The 27494-nt window shown below is 35.9% G+C and overlaps 4 protein-coding genes and 1 pseudogene across 6 annotated transcripts; 2 read left to right on the top strand and 3 right to left on the bottom strand.

The window, feature by feature from the left end:
• LOC129885839 (uncharacterized protein At1g10890) lies at positions 1-4580 on the bottom strand. 3 transcript variants are annotated; one of them, XM_055960282.1, is made up of 5 exons: positions 4300-4580; positions 3788-3985; positions 2467-2679; positions 1041-1260; positions 1-573 (listed from the first exon to the last, which is right to left on the bottom strand). In XM_055960282.1, exons 2-5 carry the CDS (start codon positions 3937-3939, stop codon positions 307-309), a joined length of 852 nt encoding a protein of 283 aa, XP_055816257.1. In that variant the 5' UTR covers positions 3940-3985; positions 4300-4580; the 3' UTR covers positions 1-306. The 3 variants fall into 3 exon arrangements, with proteins under 3 accessions (XP_055816257.1, XP_055816259.1, XP_055816258.1); XM_055960284.1 differs by lacking the exon at positions 4300-4580 and adding an exon at positions 2797-3654 and having other exon boundaries at positions 3788-3913; XM_055960283.1 differs by lacking the exons at positions 3788-3985; positions 4300-4580 and adding an exon at positions 2797-3781.
• A 1101-nt stretch (positions 4581-5681) lies between these two features.
• LOC129885836 (ankyrin repeat domain-containing protein 2B-like) lies at positions 5682-10566 on the bottom strand. Its single transcript, XM_055960278.1, has 9 exons — positions 10425-10566; positions 10124-10154; positions 9001-9152; positions 8434-8646; positions 8183-8331; positions 7620-7785; positions 7143-7235; positions 6181-6320; positions 5682-6026 (listed from the first exon to the last, which is right to left on the bottom strand). Exons 1-9 carry the CDS (start codon positions 10431-10433, stop codon positions 5927-5929), a joined length of 1053 nt encoding a protein of 350 aa, XP_055816253.1. The 5' UTR covers positions 10434-10566; the 3' UTR covers positions 5682-5926.
• Positions 10567-11451: 885 nt separating this feature from the next.
• On the bottom strand, positions 11452-12288 carry LOC129888011 (uncharacterized). Its single transcript, XM_055963268.1, has one exon. It carries the CDS (start codon positions 12286-12288, stop codon positions 11452-11454), a length of 837 nt encoding a protein of 278 aa, XP_055819243.1.
• A 5600-nt stretch (positions 12289-17888) lies between these two features.
• LOC129888010 (probable fatty acyl-CoA reductase 4) lies at positions 17889-19757 on the top strand (annotated as a pseudogene).
• Positions 19758-21434: 1677 nt separating this feature from the next.
• LOC129885842 (uncharacterized) lies at positions 21435-22088 on the top strand. Its single transcript, XM_055960286.1, has one exon. It carries the CDS (start codon positions 21545-21547, stop codon positions 21995-21997), a length of 453 nt encoding a protein of 150 aa, XP_055816261.1. The 5' UTR covers positions 21435-21544; the 3' UTR covers positions 21998-22088.
• Positions 22089-27494: the final 5406 nt, after the last annotated feature.

Below are 27494 nucleotides of genomic sequence, written 5' to 3'. Positions count from 1 at the left end.
TTGTAAAATAAGGAAAGATACTGAACAAACGCAGCCAAATCAGCCCAATTGGTAACTACAACAACAATATCAAAATTTGCTAGTAATGTTGGCCTTACATTACATCAGTTGACAACAGTACATTGATTAGCCAACTACGACGAAGGAAATATACTCAGCAAGTACTTCAGATTACAGAAAAAAAATGGACGGATGGAATAAAAAGGATGTATCCAACAAATTTGGTTCCTCTAATGAAAAACCAATTGCCTTTGATGATCAACAAGATCATGACCATGATGATAATGACCGAGGCAAAGTCATTGATCATTTCAAACCCAATGCAAACGACAACTTAGGCCTGGATTTGTTCTTGCCCAACACTTTCATTTGTTTTGCACGCTCTTCTTCCTCTTGTTGTTTTTTCCTTCGCAAAGCCTCTTCTTTCTGTCTTTGGAGCTCTTCCAGTTCTCTATAACGCTGTTCTTCCTTCATTTGCTGCTCCAAAGCTTCTCTTCTCTGAGCTTCTTCCACCTTTCGCCTCTTCTCTTCAAGCATTCTTTCCAACTCTTCTTTCTCTTTTCGAGCTTGTTCCTAAACGAACAATTAAAAAAAAAGTCCCTTTCACTGTCAATACGAATTAAATATCAATGAAGAATGTGGTGGCCGAGCAGGGCCAGTATAAGTTCAAGAAAACTGAAACCATGATTATGCCAAAACGATTGGGTCCAAATCATGCGGTTACCAGCCTTGCCTAGCCCCAGCCCCCTCTTTGTAGTGTCCTGTGGTGTTTTAATCAGTTCTTTTGATGGGATTACAGGCAGATTAACCATTATAGTAGGCTCATGATAGATGGAATGAAGAATCATCACAATAAGTGCACTACTTTCTTCTATGACAGGATGAACATCTACATTCCATCTCAGAAGCACAAATATTGAAACTATTGACTCGGAGAACATGAAATTTATTATCCAGGGTACAAAACATGCTAACTGCTAATATAGAAAAAAAAACAAAGACATGGGTAATCAGATATTATTAAAGCAAAAATAACTTGCCTCCTTTTGTTTTGACTCAATAAGAACAGATTCCTTCTCTTTTTCAAGTTGAGCAGCAACTTCATTGACAAGTTTCTTTCTACCTTCTTCTAATAGCCTTCGAATTTCAAGCTTGATCTCCTCCTTGTTCAAGCTTTCATCCACTTTTTTCTTAATTGCATCTTCAACTCTTTTTGCAGTTTCTTCTTCTATTAATTTCAGTTCTGCTTCCTCTTGACGCCTGAGAGAAAAGGAGTAAAAATTAGAGACAGGATAAACAGTGATGCAGAGAGCAAAGACTCCTTTTATGTTCCCCAGATTCATAAAATAAAGGAAGAACTAACTTGCGAAGTATTGCCCTTTTTCCTCCTTAGTATATAACTAAAGGAACAACAGACTGACCTCCATGTTGACATATGCACTAAATATACATGTAAATGCTTTATAGCATACCTCTACCTGAATTCTGTCCAAACAAATGAGAATCAAAACTGGTGAACAGTAGATAAACGAAGCACCCAATTGACCATCAAAATTAATTAGTGGAATATAGCAGTAACTTCCTTCAAATAAGCCTGTGAAGAAGAATGTCAAATAACCTGTAGCAATTTTTAAAGCTAATCAACAAAATACCAGAAACTTTATGGCAAAAGTAGAACTTTAAACAGAAAAGTTTCTACTTCTTAGATAGATGGCCAAAATTGTCAACATGTCAGCTTAAATAGTCAGAAATGGTGACCAAAAGAAGCCTGAGACCAATGCTTGAGTCACAAGATACTGTTCAAGATTCAGATTAGAGCATAACAGGAGTACGGAAACTTGTTCCAAGCCAACTTGAAATTGACAAGACGTTTGAGGCAAATAGCTGTGAACCATCATCCATCTACACTAGATAATGGCCAAGCTAAATCTTGTCAAATGTTCTTTATTACCGAATACATTCATGATTATGCCTGTCCTATTAAATTTTGTGAGGCTGGGTATTTAAATAACATGTAACATCTGTCCTTGCAGTTACCACATCTGTTGATGTAAAAGACGGCTAAGACCATTGATGGGCAGCACGGCAGAATAACCAAACAAAGATCAAGGTGTCAAGGTTGCCTTTCTAAAATGATTTAGCAAAAGCTGAACCAATTAAAAGGTATAACTTATTACATGCAGTATTCTTTCTGTTGTTTGTTTTGCTACTTGGTGATCCAGCTGCATTCTTTGCATTATACTGTCAAAACAAAATTTCCATTTATCCACGATTGGTTTCAAGAAAACCGTACAGATACTGGAGGTGTATGCTTAAAAGTTGAAAGAGTGTATAAAAGAAGTCTTAATTCTACAGGTGGATACTCAAAACAACAGCATAGCTTGCTCTAAGATGAGGAAGAGATGGAAAGGAAAAATACAAGACAGAAATAGCTACAGAAGAGAAGCTTTCCAAATACAGCAGTACCTTTTCTTCTCTTCTTCATCAAGTTTATTTTTTTCACTGATACCCTTTTGCTCTTTTGATGCGACACTTGAACCAGGTGATTTACCAATAGGAGACAATGAGGTACTCCTACTTCTCTGTCTCCTATGGTTCCTTGGAGAGCGACTCTTATGACGTCTGGTGGCAGGAGAACGAGTTTTGCGGCGCCTTGGGGACAAAGAACGACTTCGTTTTCTGTATAACAATGATTAAATTTAAGCAACAACATATATTGGCACCCATAACATAAAAAATCCCCAGACATACTAACCAGTCCTCCGAATCAATTAGATACTAAAGCATGTACAGTACCTCATGAAAGAATAAACTCGAGCTCCGTCTTTTATCATAGGAACAGCTAATATCACAATCGAGCAACCAATGGACACTCACCGGCACCCATGACCTGCTTGCTTCCCATGAAGGGAAGCAATTACTTCTTTTAATTCCTCACTGAAGAACATAGTTTGCACCATGTACTACATTTAGGTTTCTATTATTAACTCTACCCATTAGGATCATGCATATCTTCGGAATTGCGGGTGACCAAGGACTAAAATTTGCAGCTGAACAGCGCAAGACCCAGCTTACAATAAAACATATTACACCGAGAACCACAAAGATTTTAACTATGGCGATCACAGGTATTGAGAACTCTTAGTAGCAGAAACAAGTCAATTCAACAAGTACATAACTTGATTTTGTACAAATCCACTAACTCATCTAATAGAAGGCTAGCGGATTTTGATGACCAAATACCAATCTGAACAAAATGAAGTCAATAGTGGCAGCAGAAGCACGAAACATATCTGCACCCCCTATCTCCCCACTTGAGAACAGAGCAAAGATATCCAATGAAGGAAATTGAACAAATGAATGAAAATTGAGGCAATTTGCCAAAAGAAGGTTAAAGTTCTGAAACTTATTTATCATCCAGCGGTAGGTGGACAACTTAGTGCCACACAAATGGACCAGTCACTAGAAATTCCTCTTAAAGTCATTAAAATACAAGCAAAATGATCAATCATCAATCCCACAACATCTTAGACCAATGTTGTCACTACGAAATCCTAAAATCCTTTTTGAGCAACGCAGCAAGTCCATCCAATAAATGGTAGATAAAAACCAACAGTTTTCAAGAATCAAACACGTACACATTGCCTGAACAAACTGTAAGTGAATCAGCAAACACATGTGAGCTTTATTAGAATAAAACAACAAATCCTTGTACATAAAAGAAACATACAAACCAAAGACATTAACATAAGGAGAAAATAAATCAATTTAAGCCAATGGGTATCACCTGCTATAAGAATAAGGGGATCTGCTTCTATCTCTCCTGCTTCTGCGGCTATGTCTGCGCACCACAGGCGAGGGTGATCGTGAATATCTCCTCTTATAAGCCGGCGACCTTGATCTAGACCTTGAAATATCCCTATCCCTACCTCTACCCATCTCTTCCTCAACCAGTTATTATATAAGAAAAAACCCACAAATTCACCTGCAATAAGAAGAATCAGAATCCACCAAAACAATTCCAAGAGCATGTGTAACCTTAGACCAACAAAAATACAAAGAACAAGATTCACAAAGCACACCCCCACAACAATTCCAAAAACAAGTATATAACTTTAGTCCAAAACGAAATAATATTAACAAGAATCAAAACCCCACATGCACAAAACAAGTTAAAACACATATATATAACCTTAGACCAATCAAAAAAACTAAAGTATCAAACTTTATCCACTAAAATAATAATCAATTGAAGAAGGCATATAGAGATATTCCGGTAAAGTGAAAGATGAAAATTACCTGCTATAGCAAAGAAAAGATGGATCTTTCCCTGGGCATAACGATTGTAATAAACCCTAAAAATTGGAAGGAAGTGAGGAAATAGAGAGATATTTTGTGGGTCAATTCTTTTCTTTTCTCTGTTTTTGAGGGTCGAATGATTGAAATAAAAAATGGGTGTTTGTTCAGTTTTCTTCTACAAAGAGATGAATGGAGTCGCTTGCAGAGGAAGATGAGCGATGAGCGATGAGCCGATGACTATACCAAGAAAAAAAGGTTTCACTGTCCGCAAAAAAGAAAATAAAACTATTTTTATTATTAGGGGAAAAATAAATGTCTAAAGTTAGTTCACCAGGGAAAAATTATCTAAATCTAGACTAATTATCCTCTTTTTTTTTTTCATTAGATATAGGACTTTTCAATACTTTATCTCATGATGGAATATTTAGTGTATGTACAATTTAATACGAAATAATATTGAAATGGGTATTGTTGGTATGGTAATAAAAATAAATGGACATGGTACATAACTCAACATTAGTTAGGAGTGTTTTGACTATTTTATTTACTTATGTGTCATAATTAAGGTGTTTGTACGAATTATTTAAAAAAAATACAGTCTATATAAATAGATCAGTGATTCTTTAACACCACACCTTCCGTACATGATAAAACATTCGGTGGATTTTTTTTTTTCCTTTTGGGGTTGAGGGGAGAGAAGGATTTAATACGAAATGAACATTGAACCTAATTCATCCTTGACACAACATTATTAGAATGAAGTTTTAATTACTTTATCCTTATTAATGCCTCGAAATATAATCGCTCTCCCTTGAATAGTTACTATGTTGTTCATACATATTGATCTTCAATACTACATAAAAGTGTAATCAAAAAAATTATCTAGAAATTTCAAACGCAAAATGCTGAACCATCAATTTGGGTTAAAACTCTTGAACTGGTAGGGGGCGGAAATTACCAATAGATGGCTCAAATTGGCCTTTTACAACCCATAACTCGAGCCTCAAGGACTAAAATGCATTACCACCCAGAAAAATGTTAATAATTTCCTCTTGGCTCTTCAAGTTTTGATGAGTAAAATTATTACTTTAGATTGTATCCAATAAAATAATTGAGTGTACGCAAATTGAACCAAGCACCACCATTATAAGAAAAATGTATTACTATCCAACCCCTTAGGCATCCACACACAAAGCTCTCTTGGCTGGTGTCTTTAATTTTGATGGTTCCAACTTCCACATCTGAAACGGAACATTTAGATTTCTCTCTTACACCAACCAAACATAGTCTACCATACAACAATATACCCCATGCAATCCCACAGGGTGGTATGCGCATAGCATTGCCCCTATGTTGTGAAAGTAGAGACGAAGCTTACTATATCAGTTCAAAAAAAATGTTGACGTTTAATTTAACATGGTAGCAAAGATGCTCACAAATACAAAACATCCAGAGAAACTCTTCGAACAGGCACAATCTTAGAAAAACAATAAAATTATACACTGGCAAAGATAACACATCAAGTATGGATAAGATCCTTTAGATCCTTAAAGTACAGGTGTCTTGAATCACCCTCTCTGACATATCCAGAAGTTTCAATTGTACATGACCAAACATCCATGCCAGTTCACAGAAATGCATCCTTCTCGAGCAGCTTTAGGACATCCTGCTGGTTGTTCAGTTTGGCAACATCAATTGGCGTCTTTCCGTCCAAGTTTTGAAGAGTTCTGCACAAATAAAAAGAAAAACTCACACTTCGACTTGCATGTGTTAAGCATATAATGTTTCATCAAATCTAGTAGATTGGACGAGAAAATAAAGCATAATGAGACATGTGGGGTGAAAATGATATGAGCAGGATCGCAGAAAAGCAAAACATACACAGCGGCTCCATTCTCTAGCAGCAGTGCTACACACTCCTTCCTACCATATCCAGCAGCATAGTGAAGAGCAGTATTCTTGTTCTTGTCCAATGCATCAACCTTTGCCCCAGCTTCAACAAGGAGCTGAGCACACTTCACCTGAAATAAATAAAATAAAGAATCACTTTAGCTATGAAGAAATTCGATAAAACATTGGCTTATTTCAATGGTAATATACTCTCAAATAACATGCAATCAACCTTAAACCTCCTATCTCGATAATGTGGAAATTTCCTTATATGAGGATGTTGAAATGTTTTCATATTCTTTTTTCTGATTGATGAGTGCTGGTAAAATGATATGGTTATTTATTGTGCCCATCACCCCAACCCGGAAAAGTATACAATGTTTTTTTTAAAAATAAGGTAAAAGTAAACTGAAAAGGGTATAAAATGTTTTCCTCACACTGAATCTGAAGCAAAAAGAGCGCTACCAAAACAGTTTTATAAGGAAAAGAAACAATATATCAGAACTCTATACCAAATGCATGCCATCAAAGTGTGGCTACACACCACTACAGCTAAACTTCTAACATCGGCATAACTGCCTCTGTTCAGACTAAATTGCTAAGGCTAAACAAGCCGAAAAGAAGCTATACCATCAAATATGAAAAGGTAAGTTTGACGATGAGATTTCATCAGGGCATATGGACATTTTTAGCATAATAAAAATGGTCAGAATTAAACAAAACGTAAAATATAAGAGAGTTCCAATGTACAACAAATTCTGAGGGAGAAGTAATTGGTGCTTTTAGAAAGAATTAATTCCCCTGAAAGAAAGCTTCAAAATTTTGATAGATCCATAAGAAAGACAAAAAGGATCACCTATAAAGCTGTAAATATTTAAGTAGCAAACTGAAGCATATGTGTACATGAACATACTGAAGGTCCTATATGAAGATCATATCGATCAACTTCTTACCTCGCCATATCCACAAGCAAAATGTAATGCTGTCCTTCCTTCTGAATCTTCTTCATCTTTGTCAGCACCTGCAGCTAGTGCAGCCTTCAAGCCCTAAAATCCAATTAAAGCAATTACGCATTTAGATAGACAATACTGCAAGTCTCTAATGTGATCATAGGTATAATTCAATTTTAAGGAAAAGGAAAATACAGGCATATTGACATAAAATTGCTTGCTGATATAAGAAAAAATGAACACGATAGTTCATAATAAAAGCAAAGAGAAAATAAGATAATGTGCTATTCTCCAAAGTGTACTAATAATGTCACATCAACGGGATCATAAGTGTATTTAAGGAAAACCTCTTGCATGCATGGAGTTGACAGAAGGGTAATTTCAGACTAGAAGGGGAAGGAAGTTTGAACACATAAAAGGTTTCTGAACAAAATCACATCCCTGCCCCAACAGCAAAAGGAAGTTGAATTTAAAAGGCACCTCTGCATCACCAACACTAGCACACTGATGAACAACAGATTCATCTTCATTTGCCTCTTCTGTTTCATCTGGCCCAGGTATTTCAGAAGAGGTAGCACCCTCTCCCCCAGCAGCAAAACCCATTGCTTCACCAATCTTCTTCAGAACATCTTGATCGTTCCAATACCTAAAAAAAGGAACGAAAAAAAATCAACCATTACAGTTGTATTACACCTAACAGAAAAGGCGAAAATACCCCCAGAAAAAAGGCTACAGATATCAGCAAAAGTGTTGCAGATACACCTCAAGCCAGAAGCTTAGCAAATTAAACTATTACATGTTCATTTTATCACCTTACTGTTGCAAACAAAAAGCTTTCCTGCAAAATTAGTATTTGTGGCAGTGTGTTCATTTTAGAATTTGAATACATTTTGCGAAGTCTGGAATGTTGGATAGGTTCATCTAAATTAGCTAGTGAAGTCCTATGCTTAATAAAGTATAGGATACCAATAAAGTTCTGGTTGACCAGAAGTGAGAAGAGAATAGTTAACACAACCTAAATCAGAACAAATAGGATTTATGACCTCATCATTGCAGCTGGTCCTCCGCTCTCAATCTCTTCCAAGATTGGTTTGAGTGATGGATCTTCTTTAATGCGCGCCATCCGTTCTTCAAGTTGCTCCTTCTGGGCAGGGTTCGACAAACTCTCAAGCATGCCAGACATGGATGGATCCTGAAGTAAAAAAAGTAAAGAAATCAAGTACCAATCACTCAAAGAAGAAACATTTCTCATTAAGAAATCCAGTGGCTCATACAACATGAAGCAAAAAGATACCTGCATCAATGCATTACCAAGCCGCTCAGCCATGGTCATAAACTGGGGATTTTGCATAACCTGTTGCATTGTAGAGTAGTATTGTTGGCTATCAAAGTTGGGGACACTTTCTTCCACTGCCGCACCTTGAAAGGTCTTCTGAAGCTGCTCTGCCATCTGATTAAATGCAGGGTCTTTTGCAATCTGCTCTGCTAGTTCTTTGATACTTGGGTCCTACATCAGCCACAGCATAAAAGAGGTGTGCAGAATAAACCAAAAGACACTATACAAATAATTCAAAGTTTGTCAATCAACAAAAGAAAATGAGAAGACAAGCAGCAAGATTAAAAGTATTATTGGTTGCAAGTTGATGGTAATAGACTTTTTTCTATTTTGCATCACTAGGATACGATTATTTTAATAGGTTTTCACCAATTGCTGGAGCTTTGTTTTTGCATCAAAGTAGTTTTTAATCCATTTGTACTTTCACATCTCAAACACCATGTATTCATATTATGTAATTATATTTACTATTTAAAATATTTGAAACATAAAAAACTTTTATTGAGCGTAGAAACGCGTATGTACATTGAGTAGTCCAGACATGGCTGAGAAATCGAAGGGATTTTGGACCCCCGCTCCAGCCGCAGCAGTAGAGGCTGTTCTCCCCTCTCCTGATGGTGCTTCCGCGGTGGAAGACTCAGAAGATTTTTTATTCTCAGCTGCCCCAGACTTCTCATCTGAAAAAAAATTAACTTCTTCAAACTGTGTTTTCCACATAGCAATTTCTTCTTCTAACAAAAAGAACTCACAATCAAGACAACTTTCTAGAGCACTCATGATACTATAAAGTTTCATCTTTGGTAAGAGGTACAACAAGCTGTAAAGCTCAAAAATCAAAATACCAGTGTGATAATTCCAAGTCATGAGAAAATATAAAATACAAAAAATGGAGACAAATTGATGTGCCAAAACAATGATATACAGAAGGCAAAAAATGACATCAAATTTTAGCAAGAACCAACATTCAGACAACTACAAGTATTATGTCTGGCATCCTGATCCTGACCAACAGATACATGCAAGTGCACACATGCATATTATAGTCGACCTCAACCAGTTTGGACTGAAGCATTGCTGATTACACGCACGAATCATATCTGGTCGTACTCACGTTTTTTGATAAGTCATATGTACCAACTAACTGATAAAAAACATCATATGCACCAATTAAGAGAGTAATATTATTGGAGGTTGAGACACGCCTTCCAACCAAGTTTGTAGAAATGTCAACTCAGTTTGTCTATGTGCTTTTTCCTCAATCATCAGTAGTACACTTTTTGCTTGATTCTACCGCATCCAAGTAGACCTAACTTTTCACATGATTGCTTCTTCATTCAGCATATTCTAATCATAGTGCTGTGCTTTTATCAAGACAAAAATCACTACAAGCCCCATTTCCATCACAAGTCAATTCAATTAAATAAGACAAATAGCTCATATGTCAATGTAATCATCCCACTTCCAACCACATACTTCATCCCATTTCACCACAATTGTCCATGAGGTCAACAATTATCCTCTTCGAACCTCATCATTCAAGAATCCCTTTTTTGGTGTTACGTTCATACATATACTAAAATCGACTTACAAATATGCACATTAAACATTCAATATTACATTAATCAATCAGAAGAGCGACGAATTATACCTTTCGATGCAGTCGGCAAAACCTTCTCTCCCTGAAAAAAATCAAACAGATGAATTAATACTTAAATGAACCAAAAACGAAAAAAAAAAAAACAGAAAGCTAGAACATACAAATATCAAGAAACCAGATTTTTTGACCAAAAAAAGAACAATCCCCACAACCCACCCCTAAATTCTCAAAACCCCAATTCGAAAAATCCAATCTTTAATTCACAGAGCCGATTGATAATACAAAACAAGATTTGATTTGAATCAAAACATAAATCAAGAAGCTATGAAATTGAAATGGAAGTGTGATATACCTCAGACATGGTTTCGAGATAAAGTAAAAAAAGTGAGAGTTTGAGTAAAATGAGAGACTTGGGGTTATACGAAATCAAAGATAGCAGCAAAAAAGGGTTTTTGTGAGTGACGCAGATAATGATAAAATTGACAGATGGACTTGTTCAAGAAAACATTTTTTTTTCTCTATTTTTATTTATTTTTCTTGTGATTTAACGTGGGCCATCTCAATCTTGAAATGAATGGCACCGATACGCTTTCTTCAGATTCCCGATTCCTTGGGCTTTTTCGTCTTCGTCCATTGATATCTTGGGCCTTGGATATTAGGCCTTAACTTTGTCAAAAATTAGGTGCGCTAATCACTTTTGGGACAGCTTCTTGAAGTTAAATAGAATAATTAACTTAAATAGCCAGTGGATGTATTCATAATTAGTATATAATTTATATATATCAACTTGAAGAAGTAAATATTGAATCTGATTGACCATTTATATAAAAACCCCTTCTTAATATTTCAAAAACATTGGTCGATCGTCCATTATTGGGACAGCTATTTAGTAAATGGTATTAAAAATTGTAAACATTTGTCAATTTAAGGACTTTATTTGTATAATTTATTAAAATTAAATTTCTTTATGACATATGATTAGTTACTGCCATCCGAAGAGAAATTTGGTCCTACATACGTACTGCAAGATGCGTTTACTTCAAGTACTAGTTAGTGATGTTAAGTATTTGTAAATTTTTAGATTTTTAATATATAGGATCTAGTTGGACAAAGCACAAAAATTACTGAGTACACGTGAATTCGTAATCAACCATACTAAAGATTCACTCATATATAGAACAGTGTGTATATATGTATACTACAGAAATACAACCACCCTTTTATATGTATATATTTATAATGAGATTTCACTAATTAATTTCCAATCCCTACAGAATTAAAACAATACAAATACTCACTAATTAATTTATAGCCAACCACACTATATAGCTCACAAGTCACAATTTTATATACTTATTGTCATTTTATCCAGCTTCTCTTCATGCTTTCTTAGAGTTATTCTTGGCATAGGTCTTGAAGTGGAAGTTGAGAAAAAGTGCTAAAAGTGAGACGTTAAAACAGATAGTGAAGAACCAAACACCAATCCCAGAACACCCAAACTCACTAGTCAAGTGATAATACATCACTGCCCCAAAACACACAATGCCAAACATGAACTGTGCAATTTGTACATCAGTCACCAATTTCTTCCACCTTGGCCTTTTTCCAATAGCAGACAGGAAATAATAAGCGTACATTAGTACGTGAACCGAAGCATTAATGATCACCCCAGCAGGCCACATGGATTGGCCAGTTGCAACACCAACATAACAAAAGAGTGGCACCAATGCATGGTGGTACACGTGGAGGAACGAGAGCCGTCGAGATCTCGAGCTACTTAGTAGGATCAAAAGGGTGTCTAAAAATTCAAGAATCTTGGAAAGATAAAACACGTAGCCCCAAAAAGCCAACGGTCCTCGAAGAAAGATATTTTCGTAATTTAACTCATTATAACAGATGATCCAGTTCCAATTATGGGCGTGAGTGGCCATCTCGTGGAGAACCGAGATGGCGCAACCGGCGGCCATGATAAGCGAGAGAATACACAGGATGAGGCTGTGGGTGGCGGTGATACAGCGGAGGGCGGCGGCAGAAACGGTGGGAAGGAGTGATGGGAAACGGAGAGATAATAGAGTGAAAGACAAGTAAATTAAGATCGATAGTATGGGAAATAACAAAGTGGCACCAAAAGTTTGTCTATGCTTAAACTCAAATTGACTGATCATTGGGTGGCCAACTAGCCAATAATGGACTATATTGGTTTCAAGATGTTCCATTATTTTTTATGAGATGATGAAGAGATCAATGTTGTAGTTATATAATATGGAGAAGGAAAATATATATATATATATATATATATATATACATAGAGGTCTTTGAATCAGAGTTATAAACAAATAGATAGAATCGGCGCCAACCTTTTTACTGTTACATACTTGTTTCAAGTTGCCTAATCCATTGAACCTGCCATTAATGTACAAACTCTCCTATGGATTTAAAATTAATTCAGACCACTATTTAATTAGTAGGTGCTTATATACTACTTAATTATTACTGTATATAATTTTAAATCTAACTCTAATTGCATTGAATGATGCTGTACATGATATATGTGTGGGAAGTTAGGAGAAACGATTTGGTTACGTGAATTTGTTTTGCTAGTGTAGTATCTTTATCAGTCGGTTTCTAAGAATATCTAAACGCAAAATTATAAGTTTGAAAATAAAACACGTACAGTATATAGCTTAAACTCCGTATGGATATATCGATCTACGTGCATGCATGGCAGTAGAATAACGTAACTTTGAAGTGGTTCATTTCATTTGGCTCAGAAAAGCAAATTAAAGAAAAAGGATGGAGGAAAAAAAGAGCTAAAACTATGCTTATTTATTTATGAGAAAATAGTCAAATATTCTTTCAATCTGTATTAGAATTTCCAACTACATACACACTTAACCAAGGTTTTACCCCACTGAATTTTCCTGGTAAAATTTTTAATGAGGCAGCAATCAAGGCGTATTACCAGATGTGTGTACTCTTTTTCCTTTATTAGGCTTTTTCCCACTGAATTTTTCCTAGTAAGATTTTAACGAGGCACAACATCTATGGGGGTTCAGAATAACTATGTATATTATTTCTTGTAAAGTTTCTAATGAGGCACATTGCAAGTGGACATCCAAGGGGGAGTGTTAGGAAAGAGCAAGTGGATGTTCCACTTTATAGTGGGACACACTAATACAAATTGTATTTTGCTTTTCCTCCTACTTTTCTTTCCACTTTTTCTTTTCCTCTTTTTCTTTCCACACCCCTTTGTCCCCCCTCTACGTTTTCCTCTTTACACTGCTATAAATAGCATCAGTATTGTGGAAAATGATAGATGGAAGAATTCTCTGAACTATCTCTTACTATTTCTTTCTCCTTCTTATTTTGCTAAGTTAGTTTATTTTATAACAGTGATGACAATTATTGAAATAGAAAATTAATGATGGCCAATAGTGAGTTAATCGTTGGGGACATTAGATTATGATGGGTTTTGTTTGTATATTGATTTCATGTCGAAGTTAATGGTGGCATATTCGGTTTGGGGTTGGAATTTTTCTTAGGATTATCATATTATGATTCAAGTTTTGATATATTGAGATTGATGATTAAATAATAGGTGTGGTATATTATATAAGCATCATTAAATTTATATTATTTGGATGAATTGAAACTTAACCCTAGGCTTGAAATTTTAAAAATATAAGATTTGATTTATTAATTTGCATCAAGATTTGGGAACTTGATTATAGATTTGTGTGATTTTTTGGGTCTAGGCTAAACATATAGTAATTTGGGTATTGTTAGTTTTGAAATCTTATTGTGATTATTTATTTGCTTAGATTACATTGATTCGGAAGACCAAAGAAAGGGGAAGGCTCAAGTCTCCGAGTGATTGCTTGATTATTTGAGGTAAGTGAACTTCTAAACCTCTCTTTAAGTTTGTAGATGCTAGTATTTCCTTGTTATGTGAGTTGGAGGGTAATGAGTATTGGACTGGGTTATTGACTGTATGATTGACCTTAAAAAAATAGAAATGAGGGGTATAAAATGACAATCTAATGACGTGTATTGGTGTGATTGATGTGATGGAATTATTGACTTATCTTGGACATATGAAATAACTATATTGATATGAGATGAGAAACTTATTGTTGATATCATGTTATTATCATGAATTTTATGAGAACATGAAATGATTGCATTGGTTCTGATATACTGTTCTGAGACTGGAAATGATATGAAATAAAAAAGGGTCGGGCCACACGCTCCTTGGCTGGTATTATGAAACAAAGGGGTCGGGTCACAAGCTCCATGCCAGAATATGTATATTGAGGGGATGGGCCACACGCTCCGTGGCAGGTTACATGGACAAAAATGTCCTCCATGGATTTCGAACTGTAATTCAGCGGATGTGTACCGATAGAAAAGACATGCATGATTTCATTACATTGCATCGCACCTTTTTGATATTTGTGGATTCGTGTTTACCTCTTATTGTTCTGTATATGCTGAACTTGACTTGATATGATTCATTTGATGAGTATTCGTGGATTGTATTATTGTTATTATTGTACAAAGTGTAGAGTTGGGCTGGTTTTATGCAGGTTGTAGTTAAGAAGGTTCGATTGGGAGGACATGAGTACTTATATCTATTGAGCTTTGCTTAGTTTTTGTTGTCTACTTGCTGCGTACCGTGTTGTTTGGTACTCACCCCTTACTTCTACACTTATGTAGGTTGTGAGCTCGGACCTACTTGATCTCCTAGTGTTTTCTACCATATCCGAGGCTATCATTTCGAGTGTTGAGGTAGTTGTTGTATCCATCTAGCGGACACATCTTACTCTTTTATTATGTTTTAGTCTTATTCTAGAGACAAAGACATTGTGATTGTATTTCCTTCCGTACTTCGATAATGTATTAGTGGCTTGTATACGTGACAACCAATCTTGGAGGATTTGATATTAGTTACCTATTTTTGATTAAGTTAAACCTTGCTTTATTTCATTTACTTCCGCATTTATTTTTCGTGGGTTTCAGGCTGACTTGTCTCGGTAGGTTGAGACGAGTGCCATCACACTCAATTTTGGATCGTGACATATATTTATGAGATTTCACTAATTAATTTTGCAAGCCTTGTAGAAGTAAAACAATACAATACTCCTCTGATTAATTCAAAACCAACCACACTCACACGTCACAACATACGTACTTATCTCTTTTTAATCCAGGGCTTTTCTTCATGTTTTTTTAAAGTTATTCTTGACATAGGTCTTGAAGTGAAAGTTGAGAAAAAGTGCTAAAAGTGAGACATTAAAACTGAAAGTGAAGAACCAAACACCAATTCCAGAGCACCCAAACTCACTAGTCAAGTGATAATACATCACTGCCCCAAAACACACAATGCAAAACATGAACTGTGCAATTTGTACATCAGTTGTAACAACTCCAATTTCACAATAGAAACTTCAAATATTATAATCCCTAAACTCAAAGTTACAACGGGAAAGTGGAACCAACAATGAAATTGCAGAACAACAATTGACTAATAAAACAAGGAACTATTGAAGAAGATAACTAGAAGAGAGATGGGAAACTTATACTCAAAGAAAGGGATGAGAGGACTAGATATTTTTCTCAACAATTTGCCTAATCCTTCTTCCTAAACCTTAGTCTCTTTTAACTAGTTGTTAATTGGGCCTGGATCCCAAATTAACCTTCGTGAAGGCCTTTTGGTCCTATTACTTCTTCTTGGCCCAATATCTGAGTCTTGTGACATCCATATTCATATTGTGTTGGGGTAAATTCATAACATCAGTCACCAATTTCTTCCACCTTGGCCTTTTTTCAAGAGCAGACAGAAAATAACCGTACATTAGGACGTGAACCGAACCATTAATGATCACCCCAGCATGCCACATGGACTGGCCAGTTGCAACACCAAAATAACAAAAAAGTGGCACCAATGCATGGTGGTAAATGTGGAGGAACGAGAGCCATCGAGATCTCGAGCTACTTAGTAGGATCAAAAGGGTGTCTAAAAATTCAAGAATCTTGGAAAGAAGGATATTTTCGTAATTTAACCTGTGATCACTGATGATCCAGGTCTTGTCCCGAGATGCCGCAACCGGCGGTCATGATAAGCGAGAGGATACATTGGATGAGGCTGTGGGTGGCGTCAGAAACGGTGGGAAGGAGTGATGGAAAACGGAGAGATAATAGAGTGAAAGACAAGTAGATTAAGATGGACAGTATGGGAAATAACAAAGTGGCACCAAAAGTTTGTCTATGCTTAAACTCAAATTGACTGATCATTGGGTGGCCAACTAGCCAATAATGGACTATATTGGTTTCAAGATGTTCCATTATTTTTTATGACATGGATTATGTTGTAGTTATTTATAACTATTTCATGGCTCAGAAGAGCAAATTATAGAAAGGTTGGAGAAAAAACAGAACTAAAACTTTGTGGAAATTCCTCTTCTGTGAGTCCTTATATGTGCCAAACTGTTAGCTATCCGATGAGAATTCAGATTAGTCGGGCCCAAAGTGGATACCAGATCGGGTCAGAAACCAAAAGAATAAAAACTAGTACGGCCTATCTCAAGATAGGACTTTGGTAATTCCCTATAAATACACAGATAGGCTACATTTACTTTCTGGTTAAATATTGATATCTAACTGAAAATCCAGGTGATTTTGTATGTGTGAAAATGTAATACAGTTTCTGCATTGAACACCTCACGCTTTCGGTAATCATGTGTTTATCTAGCAAATATTTGTCAATGATTTTTTACATTACCCTCCATATACTATAATTAATAATTAATGACTTGCCAAACTTTTGCTTGAATCTGCCTAAACTACTCTTAACCATTGGGCTATATCTGAGCTTCTAATGCATTAAACTGTTAGTCATAATTTTCCATAAATATGTGATTTATTGTAATTATTTTGCATAAATAATAAATATACACTTTACTCATTATTTCTTCAGGATGTGCGAAGTCTATTGTTGACAAATAAAAATGACGGAGTAACAATCTCTTTGCCATTGGCTTTTAGAATTCTTTAATGTAATTAAAGTTGTTAACAGAAATTGTTATAAGTAAGACATATATAGAAATACTTCAATTAATATATTGCTTATAAGATAATATGAACAGATTTTGTAACAGTAAACTCAACTAAAAAAATCTTTTCAAGATTAAAAAGTGATAAAATCTTATCTAAGAGGATCAACAATGTCTCAAGAAAAATAAAATTTAGCATCTCAGAAAGACAACTCTATAGGCCACTTAGCTAGCTCCAGTATTGAGCTGCACCTAACTAAAACTAGTACTGCCACACCTAAGGTTGTGACGGAGTGATAAATACTTCTTTATTTTTAACCAAAGGTCGGATCTTGGGTTGGAGCCCTCAATATGGAGTCACCTTTGGTAGGAAGCATTTTACCCACTTTCTGGCGTAAATCCAGATTAGTCGATCCCCAAAGTGATTACCAGACGGCAGATGAGAAACCCAAAAAAAAAAAAGCTAGTACTGCCTATCTTTGAGATAAGACTTTGGTAATTCACTATAAATATTTGGACAGAACTACAACTGCTACTGCACAAGATTGGCTACATTTACTTTCTGGTTGAATATTGGTATCTACCTGAAAATTCAGGTGATTTTGTATATGTGAAAATGCAACACTCATTTTTCCAGTATGTATAATTTCCCTGCAATACATTGTTTCCAGTACTTGCAACATGATAATATCTAATGTATAGATATTTACTGTAAGAATTTAATCGTGTTAATTTACTTCACCTCTAGCTCACATTCTTCATCAATGGAATCGTGCTGCATTGAGGAGTTTCTCGAGGGTAAGACCATTTTCATCACTGGTGTAACAGGCTACCTAGCAAAGAGTACTTTCACTGTCTCTCCTTTAGGTTGCATTAATAGTGCTTTGTGAACAATATTAGTATTACTACTGCTTCTATTGTAAATTCTTGTAGTTCTCTCCGAGAAGATACTCAGAGTCCAACCAAATGTGGAGAAGCTCTACTTGCTAATAAGAGCTCCAGGTTCAAATTCAGCTAAACAAAGCTTCAACAACGAGGTATATACTACCAAACTCTCCCTGCTCCAGCACATTAGACTACCCGTCCGTAGTCATGCATTACCACATCAGAATTCAAGATTATCAGAGTTCACTGTTCAATATGATGTTAAAGTGCAGGTTATAAAAACTGATCTGCTTGGAGTTCTGAGGGAGAAGTTGGGCGCCAACCTACATGGCTTTCTAGAAGACAAGGTTTTCCCTGTTGAAGGGGATATAGCTTGTGATAGTTTGGGGATAAATTCTGAGCTAAAAGATGAGATGTGCAGAGAAATAGGCATAATTGTAAACTCAGCTGCAACAACTAGATTTGATGAAAGGTAGATATAGCATGAAATTATTTTTCCTTAATTAAAACGAAAAGGTTAATTCCATATTTTTGCAGATATGATACTGCAATAAGCACCAATGTATTGGGTGCCATGCATGTTCTCAAATTAGCCAAGCAGTGTTCAAAACTTATGATGCTTCTCCATGTAAGCACAGGTCAGCTCCATCATATATATACGTGCTTAACCAAATTTCATTATCATGTGACTTCTTTGAGGGTATTAACTTTAGCACAAGGACTGGTTATTTTCAGCCTATGTTTGTGGGGAAAAGGAAGAATTGATACTAGAGAAGCCATTGAGCTATGGTGAGACGCTTAATGGAAGCTCTCATTTAGAGATAGACGTGGAGAAAAAGTTGGTAGAGGAGGCACTAAAGGACCTTCAAGATAGGAATGCCAGAGAAAAAGAAGTTACATTAGCCATGAGAGCTCTAGGTATTGAGAGGTAAAACGATTCATAAAATCAATCTATCTCAGCACTCATCAATCAATATATCCTCTTCTTTTATAGGGTTCATTCAAGACAAGTATGTATATATGATTCTTCAGGGCAAGGCTACATGGATGACCGAACACATGCTCATTCACAAAATCAATGGGAGAGATGCTTTTGGTACACCTCAAGGAGGATCTCCAACTCATAATTCTACGGCCAACAATTATATCGAGCACCTACAAGGAGCCATTCCCCGGATGGATTGAAGGAATGAGGTACGTAATAATTATAGTACCATTTATGCACGCAAGGAAATTAAAGAAGAGTAATTCTTATTAGTAAACCAATATAATCTGCTTCTTCCTTCCCACAGAACCATGGACACGTTCATTGTTAGCTATGGTAAAGGAAAACAGGAAGTTGCAATGGGTGGCAGAGAAACCATAACAGATGTGGTATGTGAGTCAGTATGTATATATATAGTGTATGCCTTATATCAGCTGGTATAAATCAGTTCATCTACATACATTTTGAGTTTCTAAGCATTTACTAATTCCTTAATGTCCATTTTGTCTAGATTCCAGCCGATATGGTTGTGAACTCAATCATTGCGGCTATGGCAGTCCATCGAAATCCATCTTCCCGTACAGCTGTTTACCATATTAGCTCGTCTAGGAGGAATCAAATCAAAATTGATGATTTTATACGAATTGGCGTTGATTATTTCAAGAAGAATCCATGGATTGACAAAAGAGGAAAGCCAGTAAAAGTGAAGAAATCTCACTTACCGGATACTATGGATAGCCTTCAAAATTATTTTAGTGTTTAAAATAATTAAATTGTTCACTATTTAAAATAATTAAATTAAATGAGTATTATAAGTTAGCATGGAATTTGAAAAGGTCAAAAATAAAAAAACATGACTAATTTATATCTTCTTTTTTTTTTTCTTAAGATGTGTGTCATATTCCAACATTTCAATTATTTTGAAATGGAGGGAGTATGTAATTATATTCTTTTGATGCTATTTGAGTATTACATTAATAATTACACATTTATTACTGCCTTTATCAGAAAATATAACAAGATTTTAGAGACACATTAATTTAGAAGTGTAGTCCAAATTGAAGAAATGGATAAATTAGTGAGAGATGTATTTAGAAGGATGAACCTTTTTAGAGTGAGAAGAAATTGCTTTAATAGCAAATTTCATTGAGTTGACAGCAGCTTCTATATACGTAGCTTTTTGAGACAATTGTTTACCTTTAACCTTTGAATCCACCTCAAATCTGCAGTAAAATCCGTTAAATTTGAGACATGAACTTCTCCTCAAACTTTTAAAGTAACAACCATTTAAAATTAATAACTATTTTGGAAACTACTTAGGGAGCCTTGAAGTAACTGGTAAAGTTGCTGTCATGTGACCAGGAGGTCACGGGTTCAAGCCTTGGAAACAGCAAGGCTGCGTACAATAGACCCTTGTGGTCGGGCCCTTCCCCGGACCCTGCGCATAGCGGGAGCTTAAGTGCACCGGGCTGCCCTTTAACTATTTTGGAAACTAGCAATTTGAACTTAAGCTTTAAAGCTTTCTCGCAAAGCTTCCAATGGAGTTTATTCTTCCAAGTATCGGACTACCAAATAGAATTTTTGTTACTTTCTTCACGGGGAGAGATCGTAAACAACCCCTTCCATGGAGTTCTTTTTATTTTCTTTTTTTAAAATTGTATATCTTGAACTTGCTTCAAGAAGAAGTGGAAGTTAAATTCGCCGGAGAAAATACAATTTAATTTCACGTAATACTCGCAAAAATTTGATTTGATTTTAATTCAGAAAAGGTATTTGCTATAGAATAAAATTATAGCTACGAATCATAATTTTATAAAAATATAGTATTTATGTATGATAAATATAGTGTATAAGTTAATTGTGTCATATAATTTTTTTCAATTTTTTGTTTTTGCATAATTGATTTAGGCTAAAACATTTTCATTTCTAGTTTATATATATGGTAGGGGATTTGAGTCCCTTTTTGAATTTAAATTGAAGAATAACTGATAAAGGAGAACTCTAAAATTATATATATTATCAATGTATATTTTATAAACTAATTGGTGGAAGTATTTATAGCCGTAATTCCTTTTTCTTGAATCAAAATGTTAAAGCATTCAATGATTCAGCTGCGTGATGTAATGTTGACAAGAGCTTAGGGCAACGAGCATTTATTCGATTTCAATTATCTGTACGTAAACCATAGTAATTTTTTGAGCCACCTCGAATAAGAACAATAATGAGTCAGACTTAGCCACAAAATTGTCCCAGCATAGGATGTGAGGATTGATGGCTTTGACAATACGCTACACTTGTGGGCCACTCCACTACCTCCCACACATTTTTTCATTATTAACAAATTTACTCTATCGTCTTTGTTTCGTAAAAAAATAAAAATTACTAGTTGTATAAAATTCAACTTAACCGTTGGTGTGCTTTCAAGGGCCCTCATCTACCATTCCTTTACCAAATTGGTGTTCCTGTTTATCAAATCCAAAAGAATAAATAAATTCCTTAGACAGCATTTTTCTCCATTTCCAAATTCAAGAAGAAATACATACTCCTAGAATGGAGTCTCTTTTTGCTCAATTCGCCATTCTTTCAGAGCAGGCTCTGTGTGACAAGAACTTCGATCCTTACGCTATAGAAGATGATCTGATGAAGCTGTTTGAAGTGGAGGCTTACAAGGCTTGGGCAGCGATGGAATTGGATCAAGAAAAACAAGTCGAAGAAGCTGAGAATTACATGAAAGAAGCAGAGGATCATCTTAACACTGCAATGGAAGATGCCATGGATGAATTCCGCCGATTCGAAGAGGAAATGAATCAGATGGTTAAATCTGAGTATGATAGCCTTGTAGGTGTTGCTGAAAGAGCTAGAAATATGGGGAAACTTATGGAGAAAGTGGCTACAACTGCTGCAAAAAAGTATATTGAAAGTGCTGTTAACTCTGCTGCTGCTTCAATGAAATCTGCTATTAAAGCAATTTCTTCTCACTCCAACAAGGTTCATCCTTCTTAACACATGTTTCCACTAATTATCCATTGCTTCAATTTGGACTACTGGGTTGGATTATAAATGCATAAATAAGTATTGGAACAAATTTTCTTTAGTTGTTTTCTAATTAGTAATAGATTATTCTGATTAAGGAAGTAACATATATAAAAGTATTCCTTCAATATTATTACATATAATAGTTTCTTGAACTGATTTAAAAACAACATAATGGAATTCAAGCAGCAACACAGCATTTTATTTGGAAGTGGAGAACCTCCTTTGTTTTCACATATAATTCTACCATCTTAGAAAACGTACTTCACCAATCCCGGAATGTGAGTTTCCTGTAAGTAATTTTCCCAATGAATGATCGTTGGATCAAAATTAAATGTATCATCTCCATTACTTTCTCTCGTTGCCATTCGCAACATTTCAGTATTCGTATCATCGAAACTGCTAGAAATCAAGCACGAATGGTGTTAGAATATCAAACATGAACAAGTATACAGATGTTCGTTCAAACATCAAGGGTGTCTAAATCAATATGAACATAGAACTAAGAGGAAGAAAGGAAGGGACATCGAATTATAAACTCACATTCCTTTAAAGAACATGTAAGGTTCTTAGAGTTCAGCTACTCGAATGACGTGATTGATCCTTCTTTCTAAGTTTTTTTGCTGGGCTTGCAAATGTTGCCAAAGTATCAAGTTTGCCCACTCTAATATCTGAAACATGTTAAAACTATAAACTTAGCTAGTGGTAGGCCATCAATGCTGAAGACAGCATTCATAAACACCTCTGTATTCTTTTATTATACATCGCTCCTGCCTATCGGGGTCTTTCTCTTTTTTACTATGCAAAGCTAACCTTTAATAATGGGATGTAGTGGATTGCTGAAGGCTATCCTTACTATCCAGTAAGTGAAATTTCTTCACTTTTACTGGCTTTCCTCTTTTGTCAATCCATGGATTCTTCTTGAAATAATCAACGCCAATTCGTTTAAAATCATCAATTTTGATTTGATTCCTCCTAGACGAGCTAATTGTTATGACGGAAGAACACAAACCCAAAAACAGAGAAAATAAATAATACCAAATTTAACGTGGAAAAACCTTTCAAATTGAAGGTAACAACCACGGGATCTTCAAAATCCGAATTGCTCCACTATAACAATAAGAGGGTTACAAATATTCTCCTAAATGGCTACACAACAATTGCCAAGTAAGGAGAAGTAATAGCTATAACAACAAAGGTAATAGAAAGAAAATCACCCAAAATAGAGCTACTGTTCGGGAGCTAAATTGGGATGTTTCTGACCTCCAAATCCGATCTCCACCGTTCAAATCAAACACTAAGATGTTAGGAACACTCAGTAAAAATTTCAGCCCGATCCAACGGTTAATGAATCGGTAAACGTAGTTTGAAGGTTGATGATCGGAGAGACAAAACTCTTGCGGAAAACACTCTTTTCTTCTCTCTTCTCTCTTGTTGAAAGCTCTCTCAAAAACCTCTCTTATATGCCTAATGTCTCTCAAAGACACTACCAATGAGCAATTACATAATTCTCTCAAATCATCCTATTTATAGAGTGGTACTTTTTCCTAAAGCCAAAACCAACTCCAATTAGGATTATAATTCCAATTCTTTTCCAAATAGAATTGGAAACCAAATTAGGAGAATTATTCAAATCCTTTTACAAATAGGATTAGGCCATGGGCCTTTGGCTGGAACATGGGTCATAGCCCAACAAACTCCCCCTCCAGCCAAGGGGCCAAATGGGCTTCAAGTGGAGGAACTCTTGACAGGCTTTATGCCTGCCGCTGTTCTACAAAACTCCTGTTTTTCTGCGATTACCACTTTAGTAAGCATATCTGAAGGATTTTCATGAGTGTGTATCTTCTCAACCTCAAATAATTTCTCTTCCACGGCCATTCTAATCCAATGATACTTTCTACTAATATGCTTGGACTTACAATGAAAGGTGGAGTGCTTGGTGAGATAAATAGCACTCTGATTATCACAGAATAAGACGAACCTTGACTGTTCAAAGTCAAGATCTTTCATAAATTCCTTTATCCAAAGTAATTCTTTGGCACCTTCAGTGATAGCAATGTATTCGGCTTCTGTGGTGGATAGAGCTATGCACTTCTGTAGTCTAGATTGCCAGGAAATAGCTCCCCCTGCAAAAGTGATCAAATAACCAGAAGTGGATTTTGAATTGTCAAGATTGCCTCCCAAATCAGAGTCTGTGTAACATACAAGTTCAGGCTTGCCACTACCAAAGCACAACTCCATATTTGAAGTGCCCTTCAAATATCTTAGTATCCATTTCACTGCATTCCAATGTTCTTTTCCAGGATTAGAAAGAAATCTGCTAACAGTACCAACAGCATATGCAATATCTGGTCTAGTGCAAACCATAGCATACATCAGACTACCAACTGCAGAAGAGTATGGAATACATGACATCTCCTTCTTCTCTTCATTAGTAGATGGACTCTGGATCGTACTCAACTTAAAATGTTTAGCAAGAGGAGTACTAACCACTTTTGCTTCTGTCATATTGAATCTCTTGAGTACCTTCTCAATGTACTGCTTTTGGGATAATGATAACTCCTTCTTCTTTCTGTCTCGATGAATTTGTATGCCTAAAATTTTCTTTGCTGGCCCCAAGTCCTTCATTGCAAATGATTTGCTCAACTTCTTCTTAAGGAATACAATTCTAGATTTATTTTTGCCAATAATCAACATATCATCCACATAAAGTAGTAAGATAATAAAATCATCATCAGAGAACTTTTGAAAGAATACACAATGATCTGAAGAAGTTTTCTTGTATCCTTGATTTTCGATGACAGATTCAAACTTTAAGTACCACTGCCTTGGAGCTTGTTTTAAGCCGTATAAGCTCTTTCTTAATTTGCAGACATAGTTTTCTTTTTCTTTAACCACGAAACCTTCAGGCTGCTCCATGTAAATTTCTTCTTCTAAATCACCATGAAGAAAAGCAGTCTTGACATCCATCTGCTCAACCTCTAAATCTAGACTTGCAGCTAAACCTAGAACCATGCGAATAGAAGACATTTTCACAACAGGAGAGAAAATTTCATCAAAGTCAACACCCTTTCTCTGGCCAAAACCTTTGACAACTAACCTCGCTTTATATCTAGGTGCAGATGTATGTTGCTCTTGCTTTACTCTGAAGATCCATTTATTTGTCAACGCTTTCTTACCTTTCGGTAACTCCACTAACTCATATGTGCCATTCTCATGAAGTGACTTCATCTCATCTTTCATGGCTTCTATCCACTTATCTCTATGAGTATCTAGCATGACTTCATCATAATCTTCAGGTTCTCCCATGTCAGTTAAAAGTATATACTCATTAGGAGAATAACGTGTTGACTTTAGCTTCTCCCTAGTAGATCTTCTACAAGAGGTTTCTGGAGCATCTGGAGTAGTCATTTGAACATGAGTTAGTGGATGATCAATCATAACATCATTACTAGGAGCATCTTCAAGTTCTACACTCTGATGATCATTCTGGTCTTGATCCCCATCGACATTTGTATCTTGGATTCCTTCATGTGCAAAAGATGTGTCAGTACTAGGAACTAGATCAACATCAACGAAGCTTTCATCAATCTGAGAATCTGTTTTCTCAGTCTTGTTAATATCTTCAATTGTTTGGTCTTCAAAGAATACAGCATCACGACTTCTGATAAGCTTCTTATCAATCGGATCATAAAAACGATATCCAAACTCATCTTGACCATAACCAATGAAGATGCACTGCTTCATTTTAACGTCTAGTTTTGATCTCTCATCTTTTGGAACATGCACACAAGCTTTACACCCAAAGACTTTTAAGTGATCATAGGAGACATCCTTTGCAAACCAAACTCTATTTGGAACATCACCATCCAAAGAAACAGTGGGAGACAAATTGATAACATAAGCAACAGTGTTAAGCGCTTCCGCCCAAAAGGAATTTGGAAGTTTAGCCTCCGAAAGCACACATCTAACTCTCTCAACAAGAGTTCTATTCATCCTTTCTGCTAAGCCATTCAATTGAGGCGTCTTGGGAGGAGTCTTCTGATGACGAATTCCTTGAGCTTTGCAGTAGTTATCAAAGGGACCAATATACTCACCACCATTGTCAGTGCGAATACATTTTAATTTCTTTCCTGTTTGTCTCTCAGATAAGGCTTGAAACTCTTTAAACACATCAAGTACTTGATCTTTGGATTTTAAAGGATATACCCACAACTTGCGAGAATGATCATCAATAAAAGTTGCAAAGTAAAGTGCACCACCTTTTGATTTCACTTTAAAAGGACCACACAGGTCAGAGTGTACTAGCTCCAATAGTTCAGACTTTCTTGAAGGAGGATGACTATGAAAAGAAACTCTTTTCTGTTTCCCAGCTAAGCAATGAACACATCTTTTCACCTTTGCTTGTTTCACACCAGCAAGCAAATTCTTCTTAGCCAAACATGTGATCCCCCTCTCGCTCATATGACTGAGTCTCTTGTGCCATAATTCTGACAAAGTCTCACTTTCTACCAAATTTATAGAGTCCCCAAGAATTGATCCTTGTGTCACGTATAAATTTGAATGCTTTCTTCCGCGAGCTACAATCAATGAGCCTTTGGTGAGCTTCCATTGGCCATTGAACAAGTCATTATGGTAGCCATCATCATCTAGTTGTCCTACAGAGATCAAATTCAAAGGAATGTCTGGAGCGTGCTTGACATTCTGAAGGACTAACGTTGTACCAAGATTGGTCTTCAAACAAACTGTGCCAACACCAAGCACCTTAACCTCACCAGCATTACCCATCTTTAACACGCCAAAATTAACAGGAGTATAAGATGAAAAGAAGTCTTTCCTCGGTGTGACATGCGATGTAGCTCCGGAATCTACTATCCAACTTGTATCTTGAGATACAAAATTGATGACGTTTTTATCACAAGCAAATAGAAGGTCATCTCGGACAACAGCAACAACATTGTCTCCATTATTTTCTTCTTTCTTTCCTTCTCTAAGCTCTTGCTTCAACTGATAGCAAAATCTTTTAATATGTCCTTTCTTTCCACAATGATGACATGAAACATTTCGATACCTGGATCTTGACTTGCTTCTACTTTTACCTCTACTTCTCGAACCTCTTGTTTTACCTCTCCCTCTATCTTCTGTAAAGAGAACGTCTGAATGTGAGGATGTGCCTTGAGATCTTCTTCTGACTTCTTCATTCAACACACCGCTTTTTGCATATTCCATAGTAACCTTACCACCGGGAGCAGAATTTGTTAAAGAGACTCGAAGAGTTTCCCAAGAATCTGGTAGAGTATTAAGAAGCCAAAGCCCTTGTATTTCATCATCAAAATTGACACTCATTCCTGACAACTGATCAAGAACACCTTGAAAATCATTTATATGATCAAGAATAGGACTGCCCTCCTTGTATTTAAAGGTCATCAATTGCTTTAGCAAAAATAACTTGTTATTGCCAGTTTTT

The sequence above is a fragment of the Solanum dulcamara genome, chromosome 4, assembly GCF_947179165.1.
Source record: "Solanum dulcamara chromosome 4, daSolDulc1.2, whole genome shotgun sequence".
NCBI classification, from domain to species: Eukaryota; Viridiplantae; Streptophyta; class Magnoliopsida; order Solanales; family Solanaceae; genus Solanum; species Solanum dulcamara.
The sequence above is the reverse complement of the archived record's forward strand: the minus strand, read 5'-3'. Positions and strand labels throughout refer to the sequence as shown.

Bases quoted from the DNA above. Each gene is read 5' to 3' on its own strand.
- LOC129885839 (XM_055960282.1), bottom strand. From the start codon at position 3,939: ATGGGTAGAGGTAGGGATAGGGATATTTCAAGGTCTAGATCAAGGTCG. The intron at 2,680-3,787 runs GTGATACCCATT...ATTGTTATACAG, and splicing joins TCCCCTTATTCTTATAGCAG to AAAACGAAGTCGTTCTTTGT. The intron at 574-1,040 runs GCAAGTTATTTT...TTGTTCGTTTAG, and splicing joins TTGAGTCAAAACAAAAGGAG to GAACAAGCTCGAAAAGAGAA.
- LOC129885836 (XM_055960278.1), bottom strand. The intron at 9,153-10,123 runs GTATAATTCGTC...ATTTTTTTTCAG, and splicing joins TTTGCCGACTGCATCGAAAG to ATGAGAAGTCTGGGGCAGCT. The intron at 8,647-9,000 runs GTACATACGCGT...TGGCTGATGTAG, and splicing joins CCATGTCTGGACTACTCAAT to GACCCAAGTATCAAAGAACT.
- LOC129888011 (XM_055963268.1), bottom strand. From the start codon at position 12,288: ATGGAACATCTTGAAACCAATATAGTCCATTATTGGCTAGTTGGCCAC.
- LOC129885842 (XM_055960286.1), top strand. From the start codon at position 21,545: ATGGAGTCTCTTTTTGCTCAATTCGCCATTCTTTCAGAGCAGGCTCTG.